Source organism: Panthera tigris, chromosome X, assembly GCF_018350195.1.
Source record: "Panthera tigris isolate Pti1 chromosome X, P.tigris_Pti1_mat1.1, whole genome shotgun sequence".
In the NCBI taxonomy this organism is placed as follows: domain Eukaryota; kingdom Metazoa; phylum Chordata; class Mammalia; order Carnivora; family Felidae; genus Panthera; species Panthera tigris.
In genome coordinates this window covers 10380074-10407480 of record NC_056677.1, presented here as the reverse complement: position 1 = coordinate 10407480, position 27407 = coordinate 10380074, and the positions used below count along the sequence as shown (strand labels likewise).

The 27407-nt window shown below is 50.2% G+C and overlaps 1 protein-coding gene across 3 annotated transcripts in view; it reads left to right on the top strand.

Moving 5' to 3' along the window:
• GPM6B (glycoprotein M6B) overlaps nucleotides 1-27407 on the top strand; it is a 147577-nt gene that overhangs the window by 83320 nt on the left and 36850 nt on the right. For 2 of the 3 annotated variants that reach the window (XM_015541036.2, XM_042974754.1), the window contains exon 1: nucleotides 24635-24695. The exons of the other annotated variant lie outside the window; for it this stretch is intronic. In XM_015541036.2, the coding sequence (XP_015396522.1) occupies nucleotides 24635-24695 (61 nt within the window). Of the gene's footprint in view, nucleotides 1-24634; nucleotides 24696-27407 lie in introns of those variants that run through there. 3 annotated transcript variants of the gene reach the window in all.

The window sequence follows — 27407 nt, the reverse complement described above, 5'->3', positions numbered from 1 at the left end:
GTTGGGAGGAAACAAGGAGATGAATCGTCATGAACGTACAAGCAACAAAAGAAAAAAAAGAGATAAATTGGGCTTTATCAAAATGAAAACATCTTGTACTCAAAGGGCACCGTCAAGAAACTGAAAAAACACCCAGCAGACTGGGAAAAAAATACTTGACAATCCTCTGAGAGACTTGGATCTCGAATATTACATACACACCTTTTAGAAGCCTTAAACTCAGGAATAAAAAGCTAATGCAAATAGGAAGCACATGAAAGGGTGTTCGACATCCTTGGTCTTGAGAGAAACGCAAATCCAAGCCACAAGGAGATACCACTTGACAGCACTAGGATGGCTGGAATCAGAAAGATACAGTAGCAAGCGTCGGAATCTAGAAAACACGAAGCCCTCGCACACTGCACGTGAAAATGTGTGAAATTGTACGGCTGCTTTGGAAAACAGTCCTGCAGTTCCTCATATGGTAAAATACAGAGTTACCATGTGACCCAGCCATGCTCTTCTCATGTGTGTGCCCCAAGAGAAATGAAAACTTATGTCCGTACAAAAATTTGTGGGTGAATGTTCATAGCAGTGTTAATAGCCAAAAAGCAGAAACAACCCAAATGCCCACAAGCTGAAGAGTGGATAAACAAAACGTGGTCCCATAGGATTTTATCAATTAAAAAAAAAAAAGGAAATTCTTTTTTTTTTTTTTTAGAGATCCACGTCTTGGTTTTATTTTATTTAATTTTTTATAATTTTTTTTTTTATTAAAAAATTTTTTTTGACATTTTTATTTATTTTTGAGAGGCAGGGAGAGACAGAGCATGAGCGGGGAAGGGGCAGAGAGAGAGGGAGACTCAGAATCCAAAGCAGGCCCCAGGTTCTGAGCTGTCAGCACAGAGCCCAACGCGGGGCCTGAACCCACAAACTGTGAGCTCATGACCTGAGCCGAAGTCGGACGTCTAACCGGCTGAGCCACCCAGGCACCCCTATAATTTATTTTTTAATTTACATCCAAGTTAGGGAGCATATAGTGCAACAGTGATTTCAGGAGTAAATTCCTTAGTGCCCCTTCCCCATTTAGCCCATCCCCCTTCCCACAACCCCTCCAGTAACCCTCAGTTTGTTCTCCATATTTATGAGTCTCTTCTGTTTTGTCCCCCTCGCTGTTTTTATATTATTTTTGCTTCCCTTCCCTTATGTTCATCTGTTTTGTATCTTAAATTCCTCATATGAGTGAAGTCATATGATATTTGTCCTTCTCTAATTTCGCTTAGCATAATCCCCTCCAGTTCCATCCACGTAGTTGCAAATGGCAAGATTTCATTCTTTTTGATTACCGAGTAATACTCCATTGTATACACATACCACATGTTCTTTATCCATTCATCCATCGATGGCCAGTTGGGCTCTTTCCCTACTTTGGCTATTGCTGATAGTGCTGCTAGAAACATGGGGGTGCATGTGCCCCTTCGAAACAGCACACCTGTGTCCCTTGGATAAATGCCTAATAGTGCCATTGCTGGGTCGTAGGGTAGTTCTATTGTTAGCTTTTTGAGGAACCTCCGTACTGTTTTCCAGAGTGGCTGCGCCGGTTTGCATTCCCACCAGCAGTGCACAAGAGATCCTCTCTCTCCGCATCCTCGCCAACATCTGTTGTTGCCTGAGTTGTGAATGTTAGCCATTCTGACAGGTCTAAGGTGGTATCTCAGTGTGGTTTTGATTTGTATTTCCCTGATGATGAGTGATGTGGAGCATTTTTTCATGTGTCGGCCATCTGGATGTCTTTTGGAGAAGTGTCTATTCGTGTCAAAAAAAAAAAAAAAAGGAAATTCTGATATTTGCTACAACAAGTTTTCAGGGATGGCCGTTGGAAACATTGTGCTAAGCGAAAGAAGCCAGTTACAAAGGACCACATATCCTGTGTCCAGAACAAGCAAGTTCATAGAGAAAGGAGTTGCTTAGAACCAGAGTTGGGCCATGGGGTAGGGTAGGGGGGCCTGGGGATTGCCTGCTAATAGGATCAGAGTTTCTTTCAGGGGCAACCAAAATGTTCAAAAGTAGATAATGGTGACAGTGGCAGTCATAGAAGCTGGACAAGTGGAAGGGAAGAAATAAACTAAAAACTCTTGAACTGTGTACTTGAAATGGGTTGAATTATATGGTGTGTCAGTAATCTCTCAACGCTTTTTAAAAATGGGCTTTGGCTTAGTCATACATCTTAACCAGTGAAAGAAATATGCTGAGTAAATATTAATACATTATTTTATGTTCTGCCCATGGACTCCTATTTTAATTAGGGAAATATGCATTTCTAATTACTGCCATTGTGTGCCTAAGGCTGATGTGTTTGGATAGATCTTTCTGACCATGGAAATAGTTGTTCTTTAATCAGGTCAATAAAATAATTACTGCTGGCAGATGGATGTGCCTCCTGTTCAACATTGAGGTCATTTGGGGCCCCTGGGCTTCACAAACTGTAGGCGGAAAATTAAAACCACTTAGTGTTCCTGCATACTGAGCCCTCCCGACACAGTATATTCGATATGTAAGTTTGCGCTTTATGATATACCCTGCCAGATTGTCCCTCTCTGGTAATCCCGTGCTGTTTACTTACAAGTTTCTTAAAAAGCAGTGGTGCTGTGCGGACGGTCCATTTTTAATTTTTTTAAGATAGAAAAATAATACTTTAGAAGCCGCAGGACAGAAGCGTTGCAAATATTCTAGTAATCGTTACTTGAAAATCAATGAGTTCTCATCGAATGTGAGCACATTTTTCTCAACCCAAGCTAGGTGTTGTGGCATGGCACCATTGTATGGTCTCTGGCCCGTCAGAGGTCAAAGTCTCTTGGGGAATGTCAGACTTCAACACAAGGGTGCTTTGGAGGAAAAGAACATCATAATGCGGTAAATTGACGGGGCATAGACGTGAGATGGAGTGAGAACCCAGTCATTGGCAGGGGTTCCCACGAGCTGTAGCCCTTGAGTTATGCCACGAAAATGAATAGAATTAGGACAAGGGAAAGGGGAGAGGAAAGAGCGAGAAGGAAACTGGTCCAAGAAACGGAGGCAAGAGGCCCCGGGTAGGTGACCGTGGGGAGCCCTGCAGGTGAGCATCGGATGACTTGGTTTGGGGCAGGGTGACCCGCGTGGGTCTGAGAGGGCCGACTTGACCTGGCGGGCAGGGGTTCCCCCTCTAGCTTGTGGGAACAACTCCGTGAGAGTGCGAAGTTTGGACAGATAAGGCTTGGTTTGGGATTGGAGATCCGGGAAATCGTGGAGGTCGATAACCAGCTAGAAAGCCAAGCGCGAGTCCCGGAGAGGGTGGATGAAGGGGCAAGGATGGATTTAAACTGCTGAAACACACACACACACACACACACACACACACACACACACACACTCACTCCTGGTAAGTAATCCAAGGTGCACAAGTCTTAGCCAACTACTGTACCTTTTAGAGAGTGTGTTTGGTCTGTAGAGAGACTTCGTAGAATTGGAATGACCTCTCCAAGCAATATGTTGATGGGGGAATTTATTGGTATTGTTTGACAGATGCGGACGCGGATGGCCAGAGAGGCAGAAGTTAACCGACTTCCTCGAGTGACTTAGCTGCTAGTCGCAGGAGCTGGGATTCTGAATGCCTCGAGACCGTTAAGGCGTCGGGATGATGGCGATGCTTTTGACAGGAAGGGAGAGCTTTGGGAAGGAAGGAGGCATCAGATGGGTGTGGAGAAGATGAAGTCAGCTCAGCACATTTTGAGTTTAGAAGGATGTGAGCTGCTGAACAGGCAGTATGTGTATATATGGGTACGAACGTGCGCGCACAGGTACACGCGTGAATGTGTGTGCTGTGTGCGTCTGCGCGTGCGCCTGTGTTTCTATGTGCCAATATGCATATATGTGTTAGACACGCATATACGCATGTACACAGGCATATATATCTCCACGTACTTAAATCTTGTATTCACATCCTTCAGAAGTCAGAATCCTCCGAGCCCAGTTCGTCTTCCGTGTCCCCATCGAAACCTTCATCCTTCCTTTCATGTGTGTGTATAAGATGGGGGGGCCATCTCGCCCTTTTAGGAAGGGCGACTTCCTGAGAGAGACTGGACCCTCACCTGAGCCTCCTGCGCCGTCACAGAAGGCCCACAGGGGACACTAGGAAGCCTCAGACCCAGAGCCGGCCCTCCCCGAGCCCTCCGGCAGCCAGAGAGGTCACACCGAAACCACCAGCAGAACAGGGGAGCAAGAGGGCACGCGTGGCTTCAGAGCGAGGGCCGGCCCGTGTGGCTGGGGGTGGGGGGGCACTGTGATGCGCTCGGCCAGGCGTTTGTCCCGGAGGGCAGCACCCCGACCCTGCTGTGGCATCGTCCAGAATGAGCCATGTCACATAAACCCATCAGCTAGGTGAAGCAGATGTCGTTGAGGACTTGTAAGCCACCTGTTATTATACGCTCTGCTAAGCTGTCATTTTCACGATCTTTACCTTGGCCGCGTGTTTGTTCATGGATCTTGCTTCCAGTGTCGCGTCTCAACACCCGTCACCGGGGCGCCTGGGTGGCTCAGTCAGTTGAGCGTCCGACTCCGGCTCAGGCCACGATCTCAAGTTCTTGAGTTGGAGCCCCACGTCAGGCTGTGTGCTGACAGCTCAGAGCCCGCTTCGGATCCTCTGTCTCCCTCTCTCTCTGCCCCTCCCCCACTTGTGCGTGGTTCCCCAAATAAATCTTTGAAAAAGAAAGAAAGAAAAATAAACACCCATCTCCGAACCCAAGATCATGAAGATTTCCCCCTGCATTTTCCTCCGGGAGTTTTATAGGTTAACATTGTGGTCTGTGATCCGTTTTGAGTTAATTTTTGTGTGCGGCATATGGGTCTGACTTCCTATTTTGCATATGGACGTCCAAATGTCCCAGCACCATTTACGGAAAAGAATATCCTTTCTCCGTGCGATTACCTTCATCAAAAGTGAGTTTATATTTGCGTGGGTCTATTTCTGGGCTCTCTATTGTGTTCCACTGATGTGTGTGTCTGTCCTTTGTCAAAACCACACTGCCTTGATTGGTGTAGCTTTACAGTGAGTCCCGAAATGGGATAACGGGAGGCCTCTGACTTTGTTCTCTTTCAGAATAATTCTGGCTATTCTAGTTCCTCTGAAGAACTTTAGAACGAGCTTGTTGACGACTACGAAAAGGCTTGTCAGCCTTTTGACTTGATTGCATGGGATCTGTAGATCACGTTGGAGAGACTTAAGCTCTCGTTTTGAACATCCGTGTTTTTCTTTTTTCTTTTTAAAACTGTTCTCCTTTTTTTTAAAAAACCTTTTCTTTGCCTTCCAGTTAGTTAACATAGTGCTAGATGAACCTCCGTTTATAAATTGGGCCCTAATCCTCAGGAGAGGCGTGCCCTGAGGGCACAGTAGGTTGGAGAAACCTCCGTGAACAGAGAAAAGGGGGAGGGTGGGTGCTGGAGAGGAGAAAGAGAGATGGAGGGGGGAGCCAAGGGTTTGGGGGTACATTGGAGACAGCGGAGAGAGGGAGGCTGAGCTAGGGTCGGTGACTGGAGCCTGGGCCACACACACGCAGGTGCAGGTGTACTTGGGTCCCGTGCGGGGACGCGGGCCCCGGGGAGGGGGCGACGTCTAGGCATCTCTGAGAGGCAGGAGGCCACGCCAGCCCTGCGGGGACATGGTTGGGAGGCAGAGCAGATGGCCCCAGCATCGTTTGCAGCCGCCTCCTTCTCCCTTCCAGAAGGGAGAAGGCAGGAGCGCTTGGGCCGCCTTCCAGAGCCAGGCTTAGCCCGGGCCGGCGCCTGGCTCCATCCTGGTCTTGGGACAAGTTCTAACTCTCCCAGCCTCCCTGACCTTCCTTCCCTGGGGGCCTCGAAGATCGGCCTGAGCCATGAGGAGGGAAGGAACCTGTGCCGGTGGGAAGTAGGGCATCATTTTAATGCTCTCCGGTGAAGTTATTTATTAAGGGGCAGAGCCCTTTCCAAGAATTCATTCTGAGCCAGAGAAATCTTCATTTGTCCCCCTCGGATCGAGAGCCCCATCTTTTGGAGAATTGATACATGGTGGCGTGAAACTCAAATCGTTTCTTTGGCCGGCCTCTTAGAGCTTTCTGGATTGGTGTGTTTTTTTATGACCTGTCCGGTGTTGCTGTCTCCTCTGCTGGCATCCCTCGGCGAAGACGCAGGGGACTGGGACGTCTTTAGGAAAGACAGCCTGCGAGGCAAGGTGCCCCGAGGTCATCGCTGTCAGCCCCCAGCCAAGTCTCAGGGCCATCTGAGCATTCCCGCGGCCTCTCAGCCTCTCCCCCGCCCCCATTCGATCCCTGACAGTCAGAAACGCAGAAATCAACCTGGCAAGGGCGTCATGGCATTTCTTCATTTCGTCCTTCCCTCCAGGAAGAAGGGGGGCGGGGGGAGGCGGTGCTCCATGGCAGGATTGGAGGGAGGGCTTAAGCTTTATCATTAATTTTTAAGATCAGAGTCTAATTGCGACTTAATGACAAGAGGGAGGATGTTTATTATACCGTGGCCCAATAAATATTTTCTACTGAGTTTTGAGGCCATTCGAGGGACTTGCTTTAAGGAAATTGAAAACCACGCAAGCCGCTCCGAGGGAGGCAAATCATTGCAGGCAGACACTGTTGCTAAGAGCGGCCCAGCTTTATCCTCCCCCCCTTCCTCCTCCCCCTCTTCCTCCTCTCTCCCCTGGCTTTAAAAAACAGAAGCTTAAAAGCCTCCATTGTGTGCAGGGGAGAAATATGCTAATTTGAGGCCCGTTTCCCCTCCAGAGTCTTCTCTGGGCCTGTCATCGCTGCGATATGAATGATGATCAGGGGACAAAGGAGATGAATAGGACAGCAGCTCTGTTCCCCCCTCGCCACCACCCCCCCACCGGACGCCCACCTCCACCCCGGGGCCGTGGGCTGCCCAGAGTTGAGTGGGTTCTCATGGCTTTGCTCTCTCCTCCCCCAGGCGCTGCCTCCTGTCGTTGCTAGACAGCCCCCTTGTATAGGGCACTCAGGCCGCCCCCTTGCAGGAAGGCCACGTGCTCCTTATTCAGTGCAGAGGGGTGGGGTTGTTATGCAAGGCACCCGCGCCCGCCACCTCCTAGACAAGGCACAGGCGAGAAAAGAAGAAATCCGTGATCTGAAATGGCAAAAACTTTATTGAGCCAAGGCCATGACTAAACGGTGATCTAGATTCTTGTGCTTTCCACGCCAGCCTTATCAGGGTTTAATAGCAGCAGTCAAGTCTTCAGCTTATGCCTTTGGCGCTCTCCTTGGATGCATCGCTGGATTTTTACGTGTTTAACTTTTACTTTCTGTGTGGCAAATCGAGCCAGGATTTCCGTACAGTGAGATGACAGTGTTGGATGTGGACTCCCACGCTCAACAATAGGAGAAATATGTTTTCCTTCCTGCTCTGGCTGGCTGGTTTTTATGCAGGGAAGCGCATTGATTTAATTCCTGTGGGCACGTTTGAGCTCGGTTAGTTTTTTAAATGCGCAAATTTTATAACTGAAGAATAACGTGTGCATTGCCAAAGAGCCATTAAGACCAGGAAAAGTGCTTCCAAATTGAAATTCCCCATGACTCATTGGAGTCAATTTGTAAATTTGTCAGGTGTACTTGGAGTGTAGTCTATATAGCCCACAAAAGTGAATTTTATACCACCGTTTGAAGCTAGAAAATGAATGTTCATTGAAGTCTAGGTTTGTGTGGAGTGCTTAGTAGAGACTGATGGCGGTAGGTTTTAGGTGGGAAACAATAATAGGTCTTTATCGTAGTGGTCTCTCATGTGCTTTTAAGAAAAAATTAGACATTGCATCTTGGTTCGTCTTGATTACAAATTCCGAAAAAATAAAACTTGGTAAATCTTTGCCCTGTAAACATGAGACGTCCTTTTACACCCACAGAACTTGACTGGATAGAAACTCGAGTTAGAGCTCATTCATCTGCCTCTACAAAGTAGCTCACATGCTGGACACACACAGGTTTTAAATGACAGACTGTGTGGATTTGTTTCCTCCTTATTAAGGTCTGGGTCTTGTCCATTGGTGTGGTAAGCGTGATTTCGGCTTTAAAGTCACAGCCTACAAGCGGCTACCATTAATCTAGTTTTCTGATTAACATCAGGCCAAGGATGTCACAGTGAAGAAGGGGACCCGCCACTTTTAGTGACATAAAGTGCCAACTGGTAAGCGTAGCGAGCCCAAGACTCGTCTCGTGGAAACCTGGATCACAAAGCAGTGGTCCACCACGTGTTTTGTTCGTTCGTTGGTTTAACCTCGACAGGTGACCCGAGATCAGCACTCAAGAGCCACCTTACTCCGACTGGCATCTCGCATGTGTTTGAATTCACTTCGGCGTGCTTGTCCGCTGCCACTCTGTCCCTAGCTCCCCAAGCTGGAAGTGAATACGTAATCTTGTTGAGCATTTTTCACGTCTAGCAGCGATCATCTCCTTACACGTTTCACCATAAAAAATGTAAAAGCTGAACGCAACTGGGAGTTAAGCAAACCCCAGCGAGCGAGTGGGACGTCTTGCCCCTGTTCTGAAAGCCGGTGATGCGCAAAACCCTCGTAGGGTTTTTGATGGTTCCGGCCGCCACTGATAATGGTGCCCACTTGGAGAAAGCCTTGTGCGTTATAATGGCTTTGAGAAACGCATGTGTGGACGACTAGCTTTTGTCGACACTCACGTAGCGTTAACAAGTGATGTAGTAGTCGGGCACTGTTCTCACCGTGTTGCTATCTTCTCATTTCATCTTTCCGGTCACTTGAGGGTGTGTGGACTGAATATTATCGGGCTCTACAGGTGAGGATTGGAGACTTAGAGGAATCAAGGACTCGCTTCCCAGGTGGACTTGGGCAAATGGTAAACTCCTAAGGGTCTGGGACTCATGAAGACACTGAAATTCCTTAAGACATCAGGTGCGAACTGCCGTTCCATGTCCGTCAGGTACCTGTCCAGGTGGTGTTTCCGCCACGAAGACTTCCTTTCCACTCGCGCCCTCCCCCCCTGCCCAGCCTTGATCTGCCATTTGCCTGTGAGTTCAACTTTCTCCATCCGTACCCCATACCCATCCGACCCCCTCCCAGTCCTCCCGTCGGGGTCGTGTGTGTTTCAGGGGGTGCTGAGCCCCAGGTCCCTCCTGCTGTCCGGTCAGCAACACCCCTAGCAGTTGCCCTGGGCCGGATGCTACACGTGCGCTGGGGACAAATCGGACGTGGAACCTGTCGTGGACCGTCCATTCCAGTGAGGGAGATACCGTGTGATGGCAGCCGCCGTGACGGTGCCCCGACACCAGTGGGTAGGTCGATATTCGCTAATCACGAGTGAGTGAGTGTGTCCTTCCCCAGATCCCCGCGGCTGCTTGCACGTGGACCACCTCCGCCCTCGTGGCTTCGCTGTGCCCGGCCCAACCCTTGTTCCGGGGCTGGAGCCTGATCAATGTGTGTCAAGTGAACAAATGAGCTGTGAAGAGTTAAAAGGTTTAGCGCTGGTTTTCGGTGTTGCCGGCAGTGAATTACGAGTATTTAGAAAAGAAGGAATTGGCTTTGGTCACCTTCTGCATGCGTCCGACTGCAAGCCCTAGCATGACTTTAATGGAGAATTAATGAGGTATCTGGATTTTCTCTGAGGACGCGGCGAAGGAAATGCAGATGTTCTGGCTGAGGAGTCCAAACGCTAAGATTTCAGGCAGAGCTTTCGATTCGAAGATTCGACTGCTTTTGATTCACAATAATAAAAATACTCATTTTTTGTGGCAAGAGTTTACACAGCAGACTAATTTCTGTCTTGACCCTGCTGAATGTATTACGACAGGTATAGCTTTGAAATGTGTCTCTTATTTCTTGTGAATATTGGCAAAAGAAATTACCAGCCATTAGTAGAAAATAATCCAGTAACTTTTAAAAAGGAGTCAATATCCCACATAACTAATCTGACTGATCAGCTGTTGGGTGGGAATGTGACAAATTGCCTGTCCCTTTCACCCATGAAACTGTTCTGTGAGCCCCAGGAAAGGTTACACAGCAAATCCCTCCAGTAGGATTTTTGACATTTTAAACAAGCTAATGATCAGGGTGGCCAATTAGACATAAAAACGTTTAAATTTTCTAGATCCATATGAGGATCAGAGTGCTGTGTTCAACTGGTCCTTTCTCTGCCAACCCTCAGAAACAGGTGCTTCAAAAAACAAAAAGGCCACAAACTCCCGTTTCGTTTTAGGATTTGAAGAATTGGCCTAAATCAAGAATTTGCTGGTTTTTCTCTGTTATTGCAAAAATTAGGGAGCCTTTCTTCTTTGGATTCTTTTAACACTTTATCATTTTAAGTGCTTAGAGGCATTTCGCGTACCCCCAAAGCAGCCGTTCTCAGCTGTGGAACACATCACCCTCACGCGCTAGGATTCCTGGTGCAAAGTTCCAGTTTGTCGCCAATAACAAAGCACGGAGGCGTGAGTAATTTCCTTTTTATTTTGATGAATGGATGCATCTCTTCTTATCATACACTGCCTTGCCCTTTGATCTGCTTTCCCCAGTGGGCAGGAACGGGTGAGATCTCAGTTTGGGAGCCGGGAATTTCCCACAATCCCAGGTTCTCTCCTGAGAGCGGGTAGAGCAGGTGACCATTATCCATCCATTATCCTGTGGCCGAGGCTGGTTGACAAGCTCCATCCTGGAGCTTTATTGCCTTCTTGGGGGGGGGGGGCGTTTTAAACCCCTCTCTGGTCTTGCCTATTAATCATAACAGCTACTTTTTATCGAGTGTCCCGGCTCTTGTGCAAAGCCCATGGCGTGCATTAGCTCGCTTAATCCAATGGCATGGTTTATCAGTGGCTTTTCATTAAAAAGATAAATTGATGTTAACAAGCATCGATTTCCAGAGATTTATGTTGTCGTTTCTGTTACACTGTCTTGGCCCAATACGATTTTGCTTTTAAAAGGTATTTTGTAAAATACATGACTGTCTTTGTGCAAAGATGTATATTTCAGGAAGAATTATCTCTGTCTAGGGCGTGCATTGCAGATCGGGCAGTTAGGCCTTATCCTAACAGAGTGTTTGCTTTGATAGCTGTGCATCAGGCAAAAACAAGAGCCTGTTTGGCTGTGAGTCAAGAGACCTGAATCTTGAGTCCTGTCTTTCCCAATTACAGACGAGAAAAGGAGAAAAGAGCTAGCCGGTTTTAAGATTTTCCTCCTGCTTTAGGATTCGGTGCGTGCGTGACGTTTATTTTAAGCTGGACCAGAAAATCAGGGAAGCACTGAACAAAATTCTTCTCATTGTGGCTTCTGTGAAGAACTTCTAGGTGGACTCTCGTGACGTCGTGTTAAATGCCCAGGTGGTAAAACGGAGGTAAAGGGGTCGCCCTCTCAGGGCGCTGGGTGACATTGCCACCTCCGTGGCGTGGGGGGCCTAGTACTTGGTACCTTCCTCTCTGTATCGACACCCATCATTTGGTGCCCCCTTTGAAGTCACCTGAGCCCATTCTGATCCCACTCGAGTACATGATTAAGTGACCTCAAGTCGTTGGCTGATGGAGAACCTAGAAGGAACGCGTTTTAATGAGCACCCGCATGTTGCCGACGTCGTGACGCCACCTGAATCCCCCAAACGGGGGAAGAGTTTTATCACACGGCTTGTGGGGTCAGTGCGGATGATGGCACTCACTGATCCGGTGATCTTTTAAAAAAAAAAAAAAAAAAAAAAAAAAGATTTGTTTTTAGCAATACGTCATGCCACTGCTGTAGAAATTATTCGCATAGAATGTAGGAGAAACCGTGCCTGCCTGCCTGCCCCGTGTAAAGTCACGGGTCCTGTGAGTGGGAACTTGTCCACCAGTGCGTGTCTCGACGGCCTCTGTGGAGTGTTGGAAATGCTGGGTGTCCGCTCACAAGATAACGGGCTCTGGCAAACTGGTAGGTGACACGAGGAGGGCTGGCCGAACAGGCGGTGTTGAAGATGGAGAAGAGCTTGAATAAAATGGCTTCATAAAACGTTCATGCTCTGGGCATCTCTCTGGCTTCACAGTGATTATCTCTGGCTTTCACAGTCCTGCCATACACTGTTGGGACCCAGAGACGCAATTTGACATTCTTGAACAAAATCGTCAGCTTTCACATTTACCTAGTAGCTCGTTGGCCCCGTGTCCTGTGTCCCGTGTCCATTCCTGAGGTCAAGAAACTATCCAGGGGCACCCGGGTGGCTCAGCCGGTTGGTTGAGCATCCGACTCTTGATTTAGGCTCAGGTCATGATCCCAGAGTCATGGCATTGAGTCCCGAGTCGGGCTCCTCGCTGAGCACGGAGCCTCCTTTAAGATTCTCTCTCTCCCCCTCTGTCCCTCTCCCAGGCTCGTGTGCGCGCGCGCGCTTTCCAAAGAAAAAAAAAACAAGACAGCTATACAGAGGTCATTTCTGAGATTTTGCCCTTTCTCTGGAGACGTACTGAATCTGTATATTCTCCAATATGAAGATACTGTGTGCGATTTAATGATGTCAACTATTAGTAGATTTCAATGCAATTGCTAAAATTTACTCTTCATTGGTGGCCCTCCTTACACACAAGGTTCTTTTACGTGTGGCCTGCTGGGGACGGTTATTTCCCGCCTCTTGTCCTGCCTCTGACAGATGAGGCGGCAGAGGCTCAGATGTGAGCAGACCGAGTCCCCATGATGGCAAGTGACGGGGCCAGTGCTTAGTGGTAAATGTGACACGCTTCCCTTGCACTGACTCTGAATCTCACTGAACTGAACGTGCCTTGTGGGCCTAGTGGAATTCTATGCCTGATAAGGCCTCACGTGCAAAATACAGATTTAAAGATCACGTGACTAGGAATTCGAAGACCGTGACATCAGAGCATGAAACCAAGCTTGAGGCTCTTCTCGAGGGCAGGGCTCTCTCTGCCTTTTTACTTTTTTCTTTCTTTCCCTTCCCTTTTCCTTTTCCTTTTCCTTTCTTTTTCTTTCTCTTTTCTTTCTTTCAATAAAAACCAGAGGCAAATCTAATTTGGTTCTGAGTACCCAGGTGTGGGCAACATCCTCCAGATTGCAGAAACCAATTTTGACAATTCGTTAAAGAGGGCCCTTGGAGACACCTCTTGTTTAATCTCATTGCCTTATTCATCTTAGCCCCAGGGAAAGATCTGGAAGGGTGTAGAATCACCAGCTCTTCCTTACTCCCTCTGCCGCCTCCTTGGACCTGTCGGATGGTGGTGGGAGCATAAGGGCTTAAGAGAAAATCATCGCGCTTCGCAAGTACCACGTAGGAAGTACTGTTCTGAGGCCCTCTCTGTAGAACAGTCTGTTGGAGGCTGCTGAAGGAAGTTCTCCGCGAGCCCATTTATCAGCTGGCACAGCCGAGGCTCAGGACGGTCACGTGGCTTCACGAGGCTGGTAAATGGCAGAGCTGGGCGGCGAGGGGTGGTGGGCGAGGATACAGACATGGGCCCCCCACTCACTGGGGAGCTACGCCGCCCTGTGTTTCACCAGAGGTGCGGGAGGGGCAGGCGGGGAGCTCCGGACCACCGTGTTTGGGAGAATGTAGCTAGTCGCACAAGAGCCTTTCTGAGCAAGTCTGGATTCCCTGGGCTGAGCAGCTGATGGCCGCTGATCGCCTAGTCAGCCGGGCCCTTGTGGAACTTTGACGGTTGTCTCTGACGCCTCGGTTCCCACCTGTGGCATCCGGTGGCCTGAGTCAAGGCTCAGCCCGGCCTCCGACCGGCTGTGGGACCTCGGCCAAGTCCCTTTGGGCTGCCTCGGGTCTTGGTTTCTCCATCCACGCCAGGAGGGTGGTTACGCCCACCTCTTGCCTCCGAAGGGAAGGCAGAGGTGAGAGAAGGTGGGTCAGAGTTCCCGTGGCCGTGTTGGTACGTGGGGCCCCTCAGGTCCCGAGTGCCGGCCTCTCTCCGCCCCTCCTCAGCTACTGTCCCATCTCGTGGGGACGCAGTGGGCCCTCAGGACGCCGCACCGTAGCCCGTGGAGACAGCTCCTGAAGGGACCCGGTCGTGTGTCCCCAGTAGCTGGCCCTTGGCGCTTTTTCGTCATGACCCGGTGATAGCTACGGAGGGGCTTGAACAAAGAATGGGAAAATACAGCCGGCCCCCCCGGACTGGTGATGCTCTCTGCTCAGACCAGTACGAAGTACGCGCTGTTGAGGATGGGCTTGGAGGGGTCCGGTTCCGCGCGGGGTCCGTGGGGGGAGTGTGTGCACCCGCCGGATCAATCGAGCGCCTTTATCAAGCGGCCTATTAGAAACCCGTCCATCTACCCGCCGACTGCATTTTAGGGGAAGGTGGTAGGGACTCTGCATCTAGGCGAGAACGAGGCCCCCTTCGCTCACCTGGACTTCTCAGAGTTGAAAAGGGTCCCATCCTCTTTATCCGCACCCTGCCAGGCTCGTCCCGTAACTCGGCCACTTCTGCGGTGAGAATTTTCCTAGCCCTCGCGTCTCGTGAGTTGACCTTGCCTTTGAAAATGTCTGGCTTCCTGCAGCAAAACAGGCCGAAGAGGAGACCGGCCTCCCGTGGGGTACCACACGGAGGGGTCGGGTCGGGTCGGGCTGGGTCGGCACAGGCCGTCGTCTCCCAGCCGTGCGGGAGGCGGGTCGAGGCTGGGTGTGTCCCGTGTAGTGGCTTGCCGTGCGGGGGCGCTTGCACTGTTGCTGAGACGGGGGCGGTTAGGTATGCGAAGCAGGGGGAAATGAGCGCAGGTCAGCCAGGGAGGCCTCCCGGAGGAGGCGGGCTGTGGGGCTGTGCCTGGCCAACCGAGGAGGAGCTGTCCCCAGGACCCGACGAGGATCCACCTCGCTGGGGTTTGGGAGGCCTGCCCTTGCTCGTGTGAGCTGGCACGCGGGTGGGGGGGGTGAGATGATTGGGGGGGGGGGGTCACTGATGATGCGTCACTCTTAGCCAGGGATCTGAGCTCCCCGGGGAGGCGCTAATGAGTCAGGAAGCACGTTATCAGTGCATCAGCTGTGTGTGCCTTGTGTATATAGGAGGAAGGGGCAAACTGGCTTTTTTACTCAAAGCCCCCTTGTCATCTGGTCCTTGTTGCCGCTCGGGCTTTAGGTGTGGCTCCATCATGAGGGGGTCCGCTTCCCTCCAATGCGATGAGACTCACAGCAAGGGGACCGCCTCTCTGCCTCACGCTGCCTCCGCCCTCTGATCCCTCGGGGTTCCCTGGGGCCTCGGATACCCCGAAGACTCAGCCCCGCTTGAGTCCCCAAGCAATCTGGACTGAGGGCTAACTGCCTGAGACCGAGACGGTCCTACTTCTGTTATGTCACCCCCAAAATGGGGCTGTTGTTATGTCCCTCTTAGGGCTGTGACTGGACTAAATCCAGTAATAAATGTACCCTTCGCTGTTATGCACAGCTCCTTTTTTTTTTTTTTTTTTTTTTTAAAGAGCAAGAGAGAGTGAGTGGGGGAGGGACAGAGAGAGAGAGAGAGAGAGAGAGAGAGAGAGAGGGAGGGAGAGAGAATCCCAAGCAGGTTCTATGCTTTCAGAGCAGGGCCCGACACAGGTCTCGAACTCACAAACCATGAGATCATGACCTGAGCTGAAATCGAGAGTCGGACGTTTAACCGACTGATCCGCCCCCCCAACCCCGCCCCAGACGGCCCCGCACAGTCCCTTTGAACCTCCCCATCCCTGCCACCTCTACCAAGTTGGAATTCCTTCCATCTTGGACAATCTTTTTCTTTTCCCTCCGTTTCCCGCTCCCTGACTCTCACTCCGAAGGCGAAGTGTCCCATCCTTCCGCCCACAGCTACCCCTGCCTTTCCTGGGACCTCCAGTCCTCCGTGATCTGCCTCTGCAGACACCTGCAATCTTGTCGCGCCACCCCCCCCCCCCCCCCCCCCCCCCCCCCCCGCCGCGGCCTTGTCTGCGCCAGACGTTTTGGGACTCGCCTCCCTACTGCGTTCCTTCCCCCTTAACCTGCCTGCATTTTTCTGCCACTTTCCCAGCACCATCAGACTCCCTTAGAAAGCAGACTGCCCTTGCTTCTCCTCTTGGCACCCCAGACCTTCGGTACCCCTCTCTAAGCTGGTTTCCGTTCTGATCGTCCTGTTGACGCTGGTAAGGAAACGGGAATTTTCCGTGTCAGCGCCCTTGGCCGCGTCTGCCCCTTCCCACGGCCTTGACCGCGGACTACCTCTTCCGTCACAAACCTCCCTCCTTCTCTGTGACGGCCCCCTGCCCGGGATCTCCTCCAGCCTCTTCTGCGTCCCCTGGGAGTAGTGCTTCCCCCAGACCCCCACCCCCACCCCAAATTGGTAGGCCCCTCGGGACCATCTCCCAGTTATGTCCCCCCAGAAAAAGACGTTGAAGCCCTGACTTCTGGTACCTGAGAGTCGGCCCCGATTTGGAAAGAGGGTCTTTGTACATGGAATCATGTCAAGATGCGGCCATGCTCGGTGAGGGTGGGCCCTAGTCCAGTGGGACAGGTGGCCTTACAAGAAGAGACGCACGCACAGGGGGAAGGCCACATGACGACGAAGGCGGAGGTCCGAACGATGTGTCTCCCAAGAACCAGCAGCGGCAAGAAGAGGCCAGGACGCGTGCTCCCCTAAGAGGCTTCGGAGAGAGCGTGGCCCTACTGACGCTTTGATTTTGGCCTTCTAGCCTCCCGGGACCGTGAGGGAGTAATTCCTGTGGTCGAAAGCCTGCCACGTTGAGGCACTTGGACATAGCAGCCGTAGGAAACCAATACGGACCCTGACCTCCCCGTGCGTTCCCTTCTGCACTCACCGTCCTTCGAGGGTCAGAGCTGAGCCTCGGGGTCAACGCTGAACCCCCTCTCCCTCGCCGTGATGCCTGCTTTCTCATTTCTGCCTCACCGGTTCCCCGGTCCGGCATGGCCGCCCTGACCACATCCTGGGCATCCATCAAACGGATGGCATCCTTTTGTAGAATTTTCCTCAGATGCCTCTGCTCGGTCGCCATCACCGTGGCGCACGTCGTGTGTGGCCCCGTGACCTAGGGCGGCTGGCCCCGTGTCGGGATTACCCGGGGGCTTTTCAGGCTCTCGTGCCCACTGCACACGTGCTCTGACGGGCAGACCCGGGTCTGTGGGGGTGGGGCCCCCGCGCGGGTGTTTGCAGGGTTCCCCACGTGGTTCTGGTACGAAGCCCCTGGCCGACGGGACGTCACAACAGCCCAAGCAAGCGTAGGGAAGAAAAGGTGGACTCAAGGCGGCGGTTCTCAAGCGGGGGTGACTTTGCCCGCCAGGAGGTGGTTGGCGGCGTTGGCCAAACTCCCCGATCACTGCTGTGGAGGCTCTGGCGGCTTTGCGAGGACACTGCCGGTCGTCACGCAGCTGACGAGACGACACCGGGAAGGGATCGGGCTCACAGGGGCTCCTGGGCGCTCCCCCGTCGTCCCCGGTGTCCGCGTACAAGAGAAACCCCAGTGAGGACGGCCTGTACTCATCGGAGCTTTGTCAGAGTACTGGGTGTGAGTCATCCAGTCTGACTTGTCACTGTAGCTCTTAGCTTTCCGGGGTGTCATGTCCTGTAAAGGAAAGGATGACGAGTATAGAGGAGGGACTGAGGAAATCAGGAAAGAGAAAAAGAAAAAGAAATCCAAAGGCATTAAAAACCCACGCCGGATGTGAAATGGGAAATTTCATTCCGGTAAAGGCAGGCAGGAGCTTTGCCAAATGGATAAAGCTTAGGGAAGGTCCAGTTATGGAAAAGATCCAATTCTAAACCATCGAATTCTCCATTTCTGGCTGTCTCTTTCTAGTCGTCGTGGTGTTTAATTTATGCTACATTTTGAACCCAGCACAGAAGTACGATTGCTTCTTTACGTAAAAAGTATCTTGGGGCACCTGGCTGGCTCAGTTGGCTGAGCGTCTGACTCTTGATTTTAGCTCAGGTCGTGATCCCAGGGTCGTGAGATCAAGCTTCGTGTCGGGCTCCGCATTGAGCGTGTAGCCTGGTTAAGATTTTCTCTCTCTTCCTCTGTCTCTCTCCTTCTGTCTCGCTCCCCGGCTTGTGCTGTTTCTCTCTTAAACAAAGTATCTTTTCTGCTTTAAATGTAAGCTTTAAGAATTCTCGCAGTACTGGTAATCTTTTCCCTCCAGGCCTCTGATATCTGCTTCTAGGACACATCTTTAATTATATCATGGGGAAGATAATGTGAAAATAGGAGTCACTTAACAAAAATTTCTTTAAAAACACAGTTTATTTCAAATTCATTCAGGCACACTAGAACGTCAAGTGGGGCTGTCTGTGGTGCTGGGGGTGCCACTCTGGGGACCGATTTCCTTTGCAGGGCACAGCAAGGATTATGCCTGGGCATGTGAAGGCCTTCTAGGCCCCGGAAACCGTGGAAAGAACAGGTCTCAGGGAAACCCACTGGCTGTGAGTTGCTTGCCTTGGTTGGAGGGGGTCAGCAGGAGGGCTTCCACAAGTGCTGTCTTAGTGACAAGAAGGGGCTGGGGGAGTCAGGGAGGCATGCCGGCTCATTGGAAAGGAGGGAGCATCCGTCACCGGGAGAAGAGAGATGATCTATAAAGAAACCCGTCAGTGACGAGAATGGAAAAAGAGGTAAGTGGAAAGGAAATGAAGGAGGTTCTGTCTTGGGTACTGAGAGGCTGGGCTTGGAGGGGGAAAAAACTGTGGGTTGAGATGTAAAAATTTCAGAGGAATTAGTAGCTGGAATAAATATGGAAACCTCCTTCTCGATGATTGAATGACTCCCAGCGAGGAGTCCTTCTGAAGAGAAGAAATCTGTAATGTGGTTCCAGAAAAGTGGAAAGAGTAGGCATGTGACACTTGTGACTTGATTGATAGCCTTGTGACTAGGGTGAGTGTCATTCCCGTGGGTTCATCCCATTCTCGATGAGTTCCCAGTTGACTGAATGGTCACATAACGTGGAACAGAGACTCGACATCTGGCGTGCGATAGGTGCTTAATGGACCTTGGTTGAATGGACGAAGGAGTGAATGAACCCACGAGCCAGTCAGGTGACCAGGATGATGTCCATAGTGGCCTGTACAAGTCTCTCTCACTGTGGTCTTGTCACATTCATCTCTTTCATCAGTTGTGTGGATCACGGGCATGTGAGACACGTAAGGCAAATTTAGCAGGAGACCGGGTAATTGTGATTTATTGGAAGACATATATATTCGGTCTTCATTTCTGGCACAGAGCTTCCAGAACCCTTGGAATTTCCTGTAACGGAGAGCCGTATAGGTGCCTTGTTTGTTTTAGGCGACTGCGGTGACTTTTGGAAGCTAAGGTTGGGGGCTGGTCACCAGCGGAGCCAACTAAGTGAGGAGAGGGTTGGAACTTTCAGTTCCAGCCTCGTCCCCACCCCCACCCCCATCTGTACCCCTGGCCGGTGATGTAATCATTGTGCCTCTGTAACGAAGCCTCCATAAAACCCCAGAAGGACTGGGTTCAGAGAGCTTCTGGGTGGGTGAGCACCTGCACATTTGGGGACAGTCACGTGCTGGGAGAGGGCTCAGAAGCTGCGGGCCTTTCCCCATACCTTGTCCCGTGCGTCTTTTCATCCAGCTTATTGATTCATATCCTTTAATATCACTTACAGTAAACCTGTAATCTAATAGGCAAAACGTTCTTCTGCGTTCCGTAAGCTGGTCTAGGAAATTCGTTGAACCCGAGAAGGAAAGGGGGTCATTGGAACCTCTGGTGTATAGCTGGTCAGTCAGAGGCACAAGTGACTGAGCCCTTGACCTGTGGGACCTGATGCCACGCCCTGGGCACACAGTGTCAGAAATGAGCTGACTCGTAAGACCTCCTGTTGGTGTCGGGGAGCTGCTTGCCGGTGTGGGGAACCCCACATGTACACACACGCAGCGGAACTGGCGGCCAGAGTCGTCAGTAACAAAATAAAGCCCGGGAAGATATTCCTGGAACGGATCGCAGACGAACAGTCAAAATTCTCTTGACAAGTGGGAAGCTGGCCCAAGACAGAGAGGCAGAGGGGGTTCTTCCTATTCTGAGTGACGATGGTGGAGGCGCCCGAGGTGTCTTGCTCCCGCACCATCCTTCACCCAGAACTCTTCTTGAGGGAGTTCCAGCGACGACTTGGTAGTAAAGGATACTTTCCGCTTGTCAGCCCTCCCCCTCTTTGTTCCTTCTACCGTGTTGGACGACCTGCGACGCTCACGTTAGGCCCCCGTGGAGCGTCTTCTGCTCGAATTCTGCTTTGGCCTTGTTCCCCAGCTTTTCTCATTTTTCCTCCTTAGCCTCTTTCACCCGCCCTTTAAAGTTTTCCCTGTCCCTTTATTTTTAAGAGACTGCGCCCCTTAAAGTCTGATCTCAGAGTACGTCTGGTCTGTGTCCTCCCTGGCCCCTTGTTCACCATTCATTTACAGGTTGAGGGCCTCCTGCGTGCCGGGGACCGTTCTAGGAGCTGGTTCTAGGAGCTCTCTACACAGCAGAGAGCAAAACAGACAACGCTTGTCCGTGCGGGGCTTCTATGGTAGGGGGAAGACAGACAGTCCGCAGGGAAATGCCTGGATGGATCGGTGTTGGGTCATGAACAATTAACCCAGGTAAGGGGACTGGGCCCGTCAGGGCTACTCTCACAAGAAAGTCAGGGACAGTCCCCAAGAAGGTGGCATTTGAGCAGAGCTGTGGCCTTGTACTCCCAAGTCTCTGGTGAGCCCCTCTCCTTTGGAGCCATGTTTCCGGACAGCTCCCCCAGGGTGTCCCCGCGTACCCCAAACCATCCGGGCTGGTCTCCTTGCCAAACGTCTTCCTCCTCCTCGTTGGGTCCCCATTTTGGCTCATCCCGCGACCGTCTCTTCGTTCATCCAGGCTGGAGACTGCACACTCCTCTTCTCCTTTTCGATCCCCAGGAGGCCTTAAGTATCCAGGGAGATGTCCTCAGGATCCTCCCCTCCTCCTCTGGCCCCTGGCCGTAGTTTGGACCCTCCGATCTCTTGCTGGGAGATTCCTCATTAGTTTGCCGGCCCCACCCTGCCCCTCTGTCTTTTACGTCACCAACCCCATGACCTTTGTAAAGCACGGATGACCTCTGTTTGCAAGCCTTCCCTCCCCACCCGCTGCCTCCAGGATTAGCAAGGTGGGCTGTTCAACCCCCCTGATCCCCAGCCCCATCCCTTCCTCTCCCTCCCGCCCCTCACCACCCCCAACACACACACACACACACACACACACACACACACACACACACACCCTGTGCTCTGGACCCTCAGTCAGAAAAATCAGCTCCCCCCCCCCCCCCCACGGGCCATCCCTTTTCCTTTTTGTGTGCTTTCCAGGTTTTCCTGGGATGCCCTCCCCTTCCCTGTTCTACCTTCCCTTTCTCTACCCTGCCCTGCCCTTTCCCACTCTCCTTCCCTTCTCCACGCTTCCCTCCCCTCCCCTCCCCTACCTGGCACTTCCCATCCAAAGGGCAGGAGTAGCTCAGCTCCGCGCACAGCTTTCCCCAAGTTCTCTTTCCCGCGTCTCATCTTCCGTGTTGTGATCCTGGAGGGCTTGCGGGGGATCGCCTGGTTACGAGGGTTCACTGTGGCCCCTTAGTCTGCGGGTTACCTGGGGACCGGCACCGTCTCCTGCAAAGTCTGTGCTCCCCGCAGGGGTGAGCGTGTAGAAGGTGCTCGCCGAACGGGCCACAATTCTACAGTCCACATTAGCAATTTGACATGGTTTGTTCTCACCCGTCCATTTCGTGTCCGTGATTGTTTTTTTAATTTTGACCTTCAGAAGCATTCTTACCTCCAGTCAGACTCACTTCACTCATGGGGCTCAAAGAATTATTTTCAGTTTGATGAGACATTTCCCACCCTACTCAGTACATATAATCCACTTGCTCTGGCCAAAAATGGATGCGTGCCTCAGAAATGTTAGAAATGTATGCTCTTCTCTCTTGCTGTTGATCATTTTTCTATCCCGCTTTTTTCCAATTCAAATGGTTTTTCATAGACCTCAGTGAGATTTTGAGGCTTCATATAAAGTTACAAAGGTGACTTCTAGAATCGTCCTACGTCATCAGCCTGACGAAAAGGAAGCGGTGAAGTTGTGAATAAGGCAGAAATGGTGAATTTCTCATTTGCATATAGTTTTTCAAGGTGAAAGTAGATGGAGGTGTCAGCTGGAGAATTTGTGACTATTTTGTCCGATGGTTTTGTTTTCTAGGACTATGACACAGAACCAGAGTTGTACTTAAATTTAAAAAGTCTTCCGTATTTAATGCAGAGCATCTTCCATATTCTGCCTTCCTACTTTAACAACATTTGAAAATAATATTCTTTTTTTTTTTATGTTTGTTTATTTTTGAGAGAGAGAGCACGTGCGAGTAGGGGAGGGCAGAGAGAGAGAGGAAGACACAGAATCCGAGGCAGGCTCCAGGCCCTGAGCTGTCAGCGCCGAGCCCGACGCGGGGCTCGAACCCACGAACCGCGCGATCACGACCTGAGCTGAAGTCAGACGCTCAACTGACTGAGCCACCCAGGTGTCCCTAAAAATAATATTCTTACGTCATAGTCAAAAAAGTATTCTATTCTGCCAGTTCTCTAATTGAATGGTTTCACTAGATAATTTTTAAATAAAACCAACACCAGAGCTAATTACGATCGTCCGCTCTGGTGCTGAACTGACATTTGTTTTGGTTTTCGTTCTCAAACTGCCAAGGGAGAACAGGCCTGTCACAAAAGTTTCCATCGTTTGGTCTGAGTGCACACGAGTAGTCTTTGCAAAAATGTTTAAGACTGTCCTGTTCGGACATATCATCACGTTTTCCCACGGAGGCAGTTGCATCGCAAGTGAATCTCTTTTTGAAGGTCTGAAATTGTAGGCTGCCGTGCTTCTCACTTCTCTCGCCATGAGACAATAAAATTGTCTGGGGCCATAATTTAAAGGCATTGTTGATTGTGGGTGTGGACTTCTAGGAGGATGGTTAACGTGAAAAATGAGAAGTAAAATTAAAAGAAAATGTTGGAACAGGCCAAACTGGTTTTCAAAATCTTTTCTGGCTCACCGGGGGGCCCGGGGTATTGAATGTAGAAGGCTTTGGGGATTATCTAAAACTAAGGCATTGAAAGATCAGGGTGTGGGAGGATTTCCATTCTGGATCTTACACGTTTTTTTCTTAAGTATTGAGCGACAAAGCATCAAACCTGGGAAGAGATTTTTTTTTTTTTTTCCGGAGACAATGGCCTCTGACTTGGCTTTAAGTTTGCTTCTAAGGTGGGTGCTCAACCCAACCAACTGGCAGGCTCTTCTCGGTCAGGGAAGCCTTCACCCCGTGGTTTTCAGTATTCATCCCTCTAGTTGACTTGAGCGTCTAGAAAGATCTTTAATAGAGACGGTGAACGTAAGTGGGTCAATCAAATGTTTAAATCATGGTACAGAAACCAGCGATGCTTGGAAACATATGGCTTATGACCGTGATAAAGGCTTTTATATGCTTGGATGGGCTGAGAACTGTGGTCCCATAGTATCTGGGTACGTAAGAAGGCTTGTGAAACCGGCAGTCAGTCATTATTGGCACAATAATAGCCTTTATGCCGAACATTTAGAATGCTCTTGAAAACACCCTTTTGACTTTGAGGGAGAGGTTCTAATGAATACAGCTCTATGTAGAAATGATCACGTCCAGTAAGAAAAACCATTGTATTTCCATTTTCATTCCAAGAAGCCACCAGAATGTCAGCCAGATAGGCTTGTGGCATGTTAGGCTTTTAAATATGGAGGGAAGGAAACCTTGTTATGAATTGGGCTTGAGCTAACGTGTCTCTTACTGCCTCGTATGTTAGTTACAGACAGAGAACGGATTAGAATTCTAATGCCAGATTGCATACAGCTATTGTCGAATCCACGTTTCTGGTTTTCTTCCCTCTGATGTATTTTTCTGTCTTTAATATATATATATATAATATATATATATACTGTAATATATGTAATACATAATTGTATCATATATTAATATTATTATATATATTTTGCAAATCTAGCTAGCTAGCTAGAGACTGCATGGAAGACAAATAGGAAAGAAAGCAAGTAAAATAGAGACCATGGGCTAGTCCTCTGAGTGTATTCTGCCGGGGTCGGGGTAAATGAACTTGACTCAAACTGTGATGCCCCATAAAGGGGTCCCCCCTCCCCCCCGCCCCCAGGAAGGACTTTGCGGTGGAAGGCCCGCGTTCTCCCAAGAGAGCACACGTCCCGACCCCGCTGAGTCACATGGTGGGAGGGGGCTCTCTCCCTTCTCCTCCGCATCCCGTCCTCTGATGTCACAAATGTGTTCTTCTGCCCTGGGAGAGCTGATTAGCATTCAGCGGGCGCAGTTGGCCGGTGGCTGGGGGGCGCGGGCGGGGGGCGGGGGCGCGGCTGTCCCCCGGGAGCCGCAGTGGGACGGGCCGGCGCGCGGGGCGGCCGCGTTATAACTGGGATCCTCGCTGACGTGTGGCCGCCGGCTCCTTGGCAGCTGTGGCTCTGGACCAGTAGGCAGAGGGAAGCTGCCGCTGACGCGTCCGTCCGTTGCATCTTGGAAGGGACTGTAATCCACTGTAGTGAGAACAGAGCCTCTCAATCACGCGGTGTAAATAAGAGGCGGAGGGGGAGTCCAGGAGAAAAGGAAGAGGAGGGGAAGAGTGTGTGTCGGGGGAGCGGGGAAAAGCATTTTTGGTGGATGGTATGAAGCCAGCCATGGAAACTGCAGCCGAGGAAAATACTGAACAAAGCCAAGAGAGAAAAGGTACCCAGCGCTCCGACAATAGCCGGTTTCCAGCTTTTCACTGGGGGTGCTTGGAGAGGGGTAGCCCGGTTTTGGGTCTCTTGTACAATAGTTCCGAAACAATCCCTCTGGCATGGTCTTGCTTTCGGGTGGGTTTGGTGGGTTTTTTTTTGTTGTTTTTTTTTTTTTGTCCTCCAGGCTGAGGTTAAATTCATAGAGCAGCCTTTCTTCTGCCCATTCGTGTTCCGGATCTTCCTGCCCCATATGGGATTTCCCAGAAGGATGTCCGCAGTTTGTCACCCTGGGTAGCTGGATGGGGGAAATGGTCTTTTTGTCTTTTTCATTAATCGAATGAGTCATAACTTAGGTCCCACGTTCTGCATGTAATAGCGCGGGGACACGAAACGCGTTGTTTTCTGCTCATGCCGAGGACGAACTGGAGGGGCACACGTACTAAATATGCTTGGGTTCCGCTGATGCCGTAGTGATTTGGGACATTTTCTGATTTTCTTATTGAATATGATTGTTCTTTCCTGACTGTGACACGTAATAACCCTTGACAGTTGGAGCTTCAGAGAGGAGACGTCAGCTCTGTCGCCTAGTGCTGATGGAAAGGGGCGGAGGGGAACCGGGAAAGGTCTTGTCCCCTGGAGGGGAATGTCATCACGATGTTGACACAGGGAAGGGCTTTTCGAGAGAAACAAGTGTTCTGCGGTAAGAAAATGGCAGAAAATAGGAGCTAAAATTAATCTGTCTTTTGCTAGATGGAAACTGATGTCAGGCGTGAGACCCCATGGCGTCAGCTCAGCCACCGTTAAATTACAATGCGGTGAGATGCGTTCACCTGTCTCCCTCACCCAAACTTACAGGCTCCCCTGAAGGATACCCGATTCTACACCTGCGGTGGCTCTCGTATCACCAGCCTTCACGCTCAGGTTATCTCCCGTGGCCCTGGGTCCACCGACACTCGCTAAGCAGTAGTGATTTTCCAGGGCGAGAGCCCAACTCTGTTGTGCTTCTGGATATGTCAGTTGGACTCTCTGTCTGACAGCAGGCTTGGCTACAGGCTGCCTGCTTATAATTTCTATGGAGCCGCTTCTGGAAAGGGTACTTTAATAGACGACGTATCCTAAACGGAGCAGTTTCATTTTTGAAGTAAATTTCAAAGTTTAGATAAAATAGGCACCGCGTGAAATTTGCCATTGCAGCCGTTCTTCACCGCGTCACTCAGTGGCATTAGGTACGGAGCGTTTTGATTTTAAAATTGGTAGTTTGATTCGATCCCTGCATGAAACCTACCCGCCCTCACCAACAAAACAAGCAAACAAAAGCCGTGCCTGGTCTCGTATAGATTTTTAATTTATGGGAGGACCAAACAGCCATCAGAGAAGCTCCTGGGAGTATTTATGAAGCTTGAGGAATGGAGATAAAAGTAAAAGATTCATTTCCGTGACGACTGGAGATGAAGTTCAGGGGGGCATGATAACGTAACAGCGTTGTTGTGAGGAAGTCTCTCGGAGTTTATAGCAACGTTTCTCTGAGAGTAGATGACTTCATCTCGTGCACGCTTTTTGTTCATACTGGGTTTGCCATATCGAGAAACCGAATTAACCATTGATAAGCCATTAATAAAACCATCACGGCCTCCGCAAAAACATTCCTTTCTTTTTTTTCTCCGCAAAAGCAAACGAGGAGCGTACGCCCAATACAAAATCCTTACTACACAACCGTGTTTCTCCCCCTCGTTGAGTCTTCATGGACTGCTGACACTTTACGTCAGTTACACACTATTTAATACCAAATCTGCAGGCTGCACTACACTGATTGGCTGTCTGTATGTGAAAACTCGTTAGTTAGCTATGGTTTTAGAGACAAAACTAGAAGCAAAAGATAATTCCTGGAGGAACTCTAAAAATTGCCAAAATTGACCGACACTGGCTGCAGAGGCAGTTCACAAGTGCCAGGTTAACACGAGGTCTCGTCACACGTATAGTACGTACGGGCTCGAGTGAGAACACCGGCCAGGTCAGGTGTTTGGCCAGCACCCCCAGGGGTTGCGATCGCTCTGTGACCCGCCATAAATGCTGATTTGGAGGATGGCTTAGCTACTGATCTTCGTGTAGACGAACAAGTTCATATGCCAGCTGCACCCAAGTCAAAACCCACACGAGTATCACCTTTGTCATTTTCCAGTTTGCTCGCCCATTGTCATTCTAGGTGCGTGCGCGCGCGCGCACACACACACACACACACACACACACGAAGTTGACAGAAATGTTTCTGCCCGCTTGTCACTCTAGTGTTCCTTCAAATTTGAATTTTATAAGACAAATGTTGACTTCCTTGAAATATACATGTAAAATTCTGAGATAATTGGAGAATGCATTATATAATTCTTGAGCTGGTGGATCCGGGTTTTTTTAGGGGGGGTTCATTTAAGCCTTGCAGCAAGGGATTTAATTTACGAAATTTAATCCTATGCATTTTGTCACTCCCCACAGAGTTTTTCATGCACGTCTATTCTTCCCCCCCCCCCCCACCGTTCCTTCTTTCCCGTTTGCTTTCAGTAGTTAGTGCTAGGGACCAGACCTGCCTCTTAACTTGGGGTGTTATTGCCCAATGGCTAGTACCCAGTAGCTTAGGCAGTGTTGCTTCGGAGAATTATTTGGATTATTGTTAAGAATATAAATTAAACTTAGCTTTATAAATTGACCTCGCCTTTTTTAGCTGGCC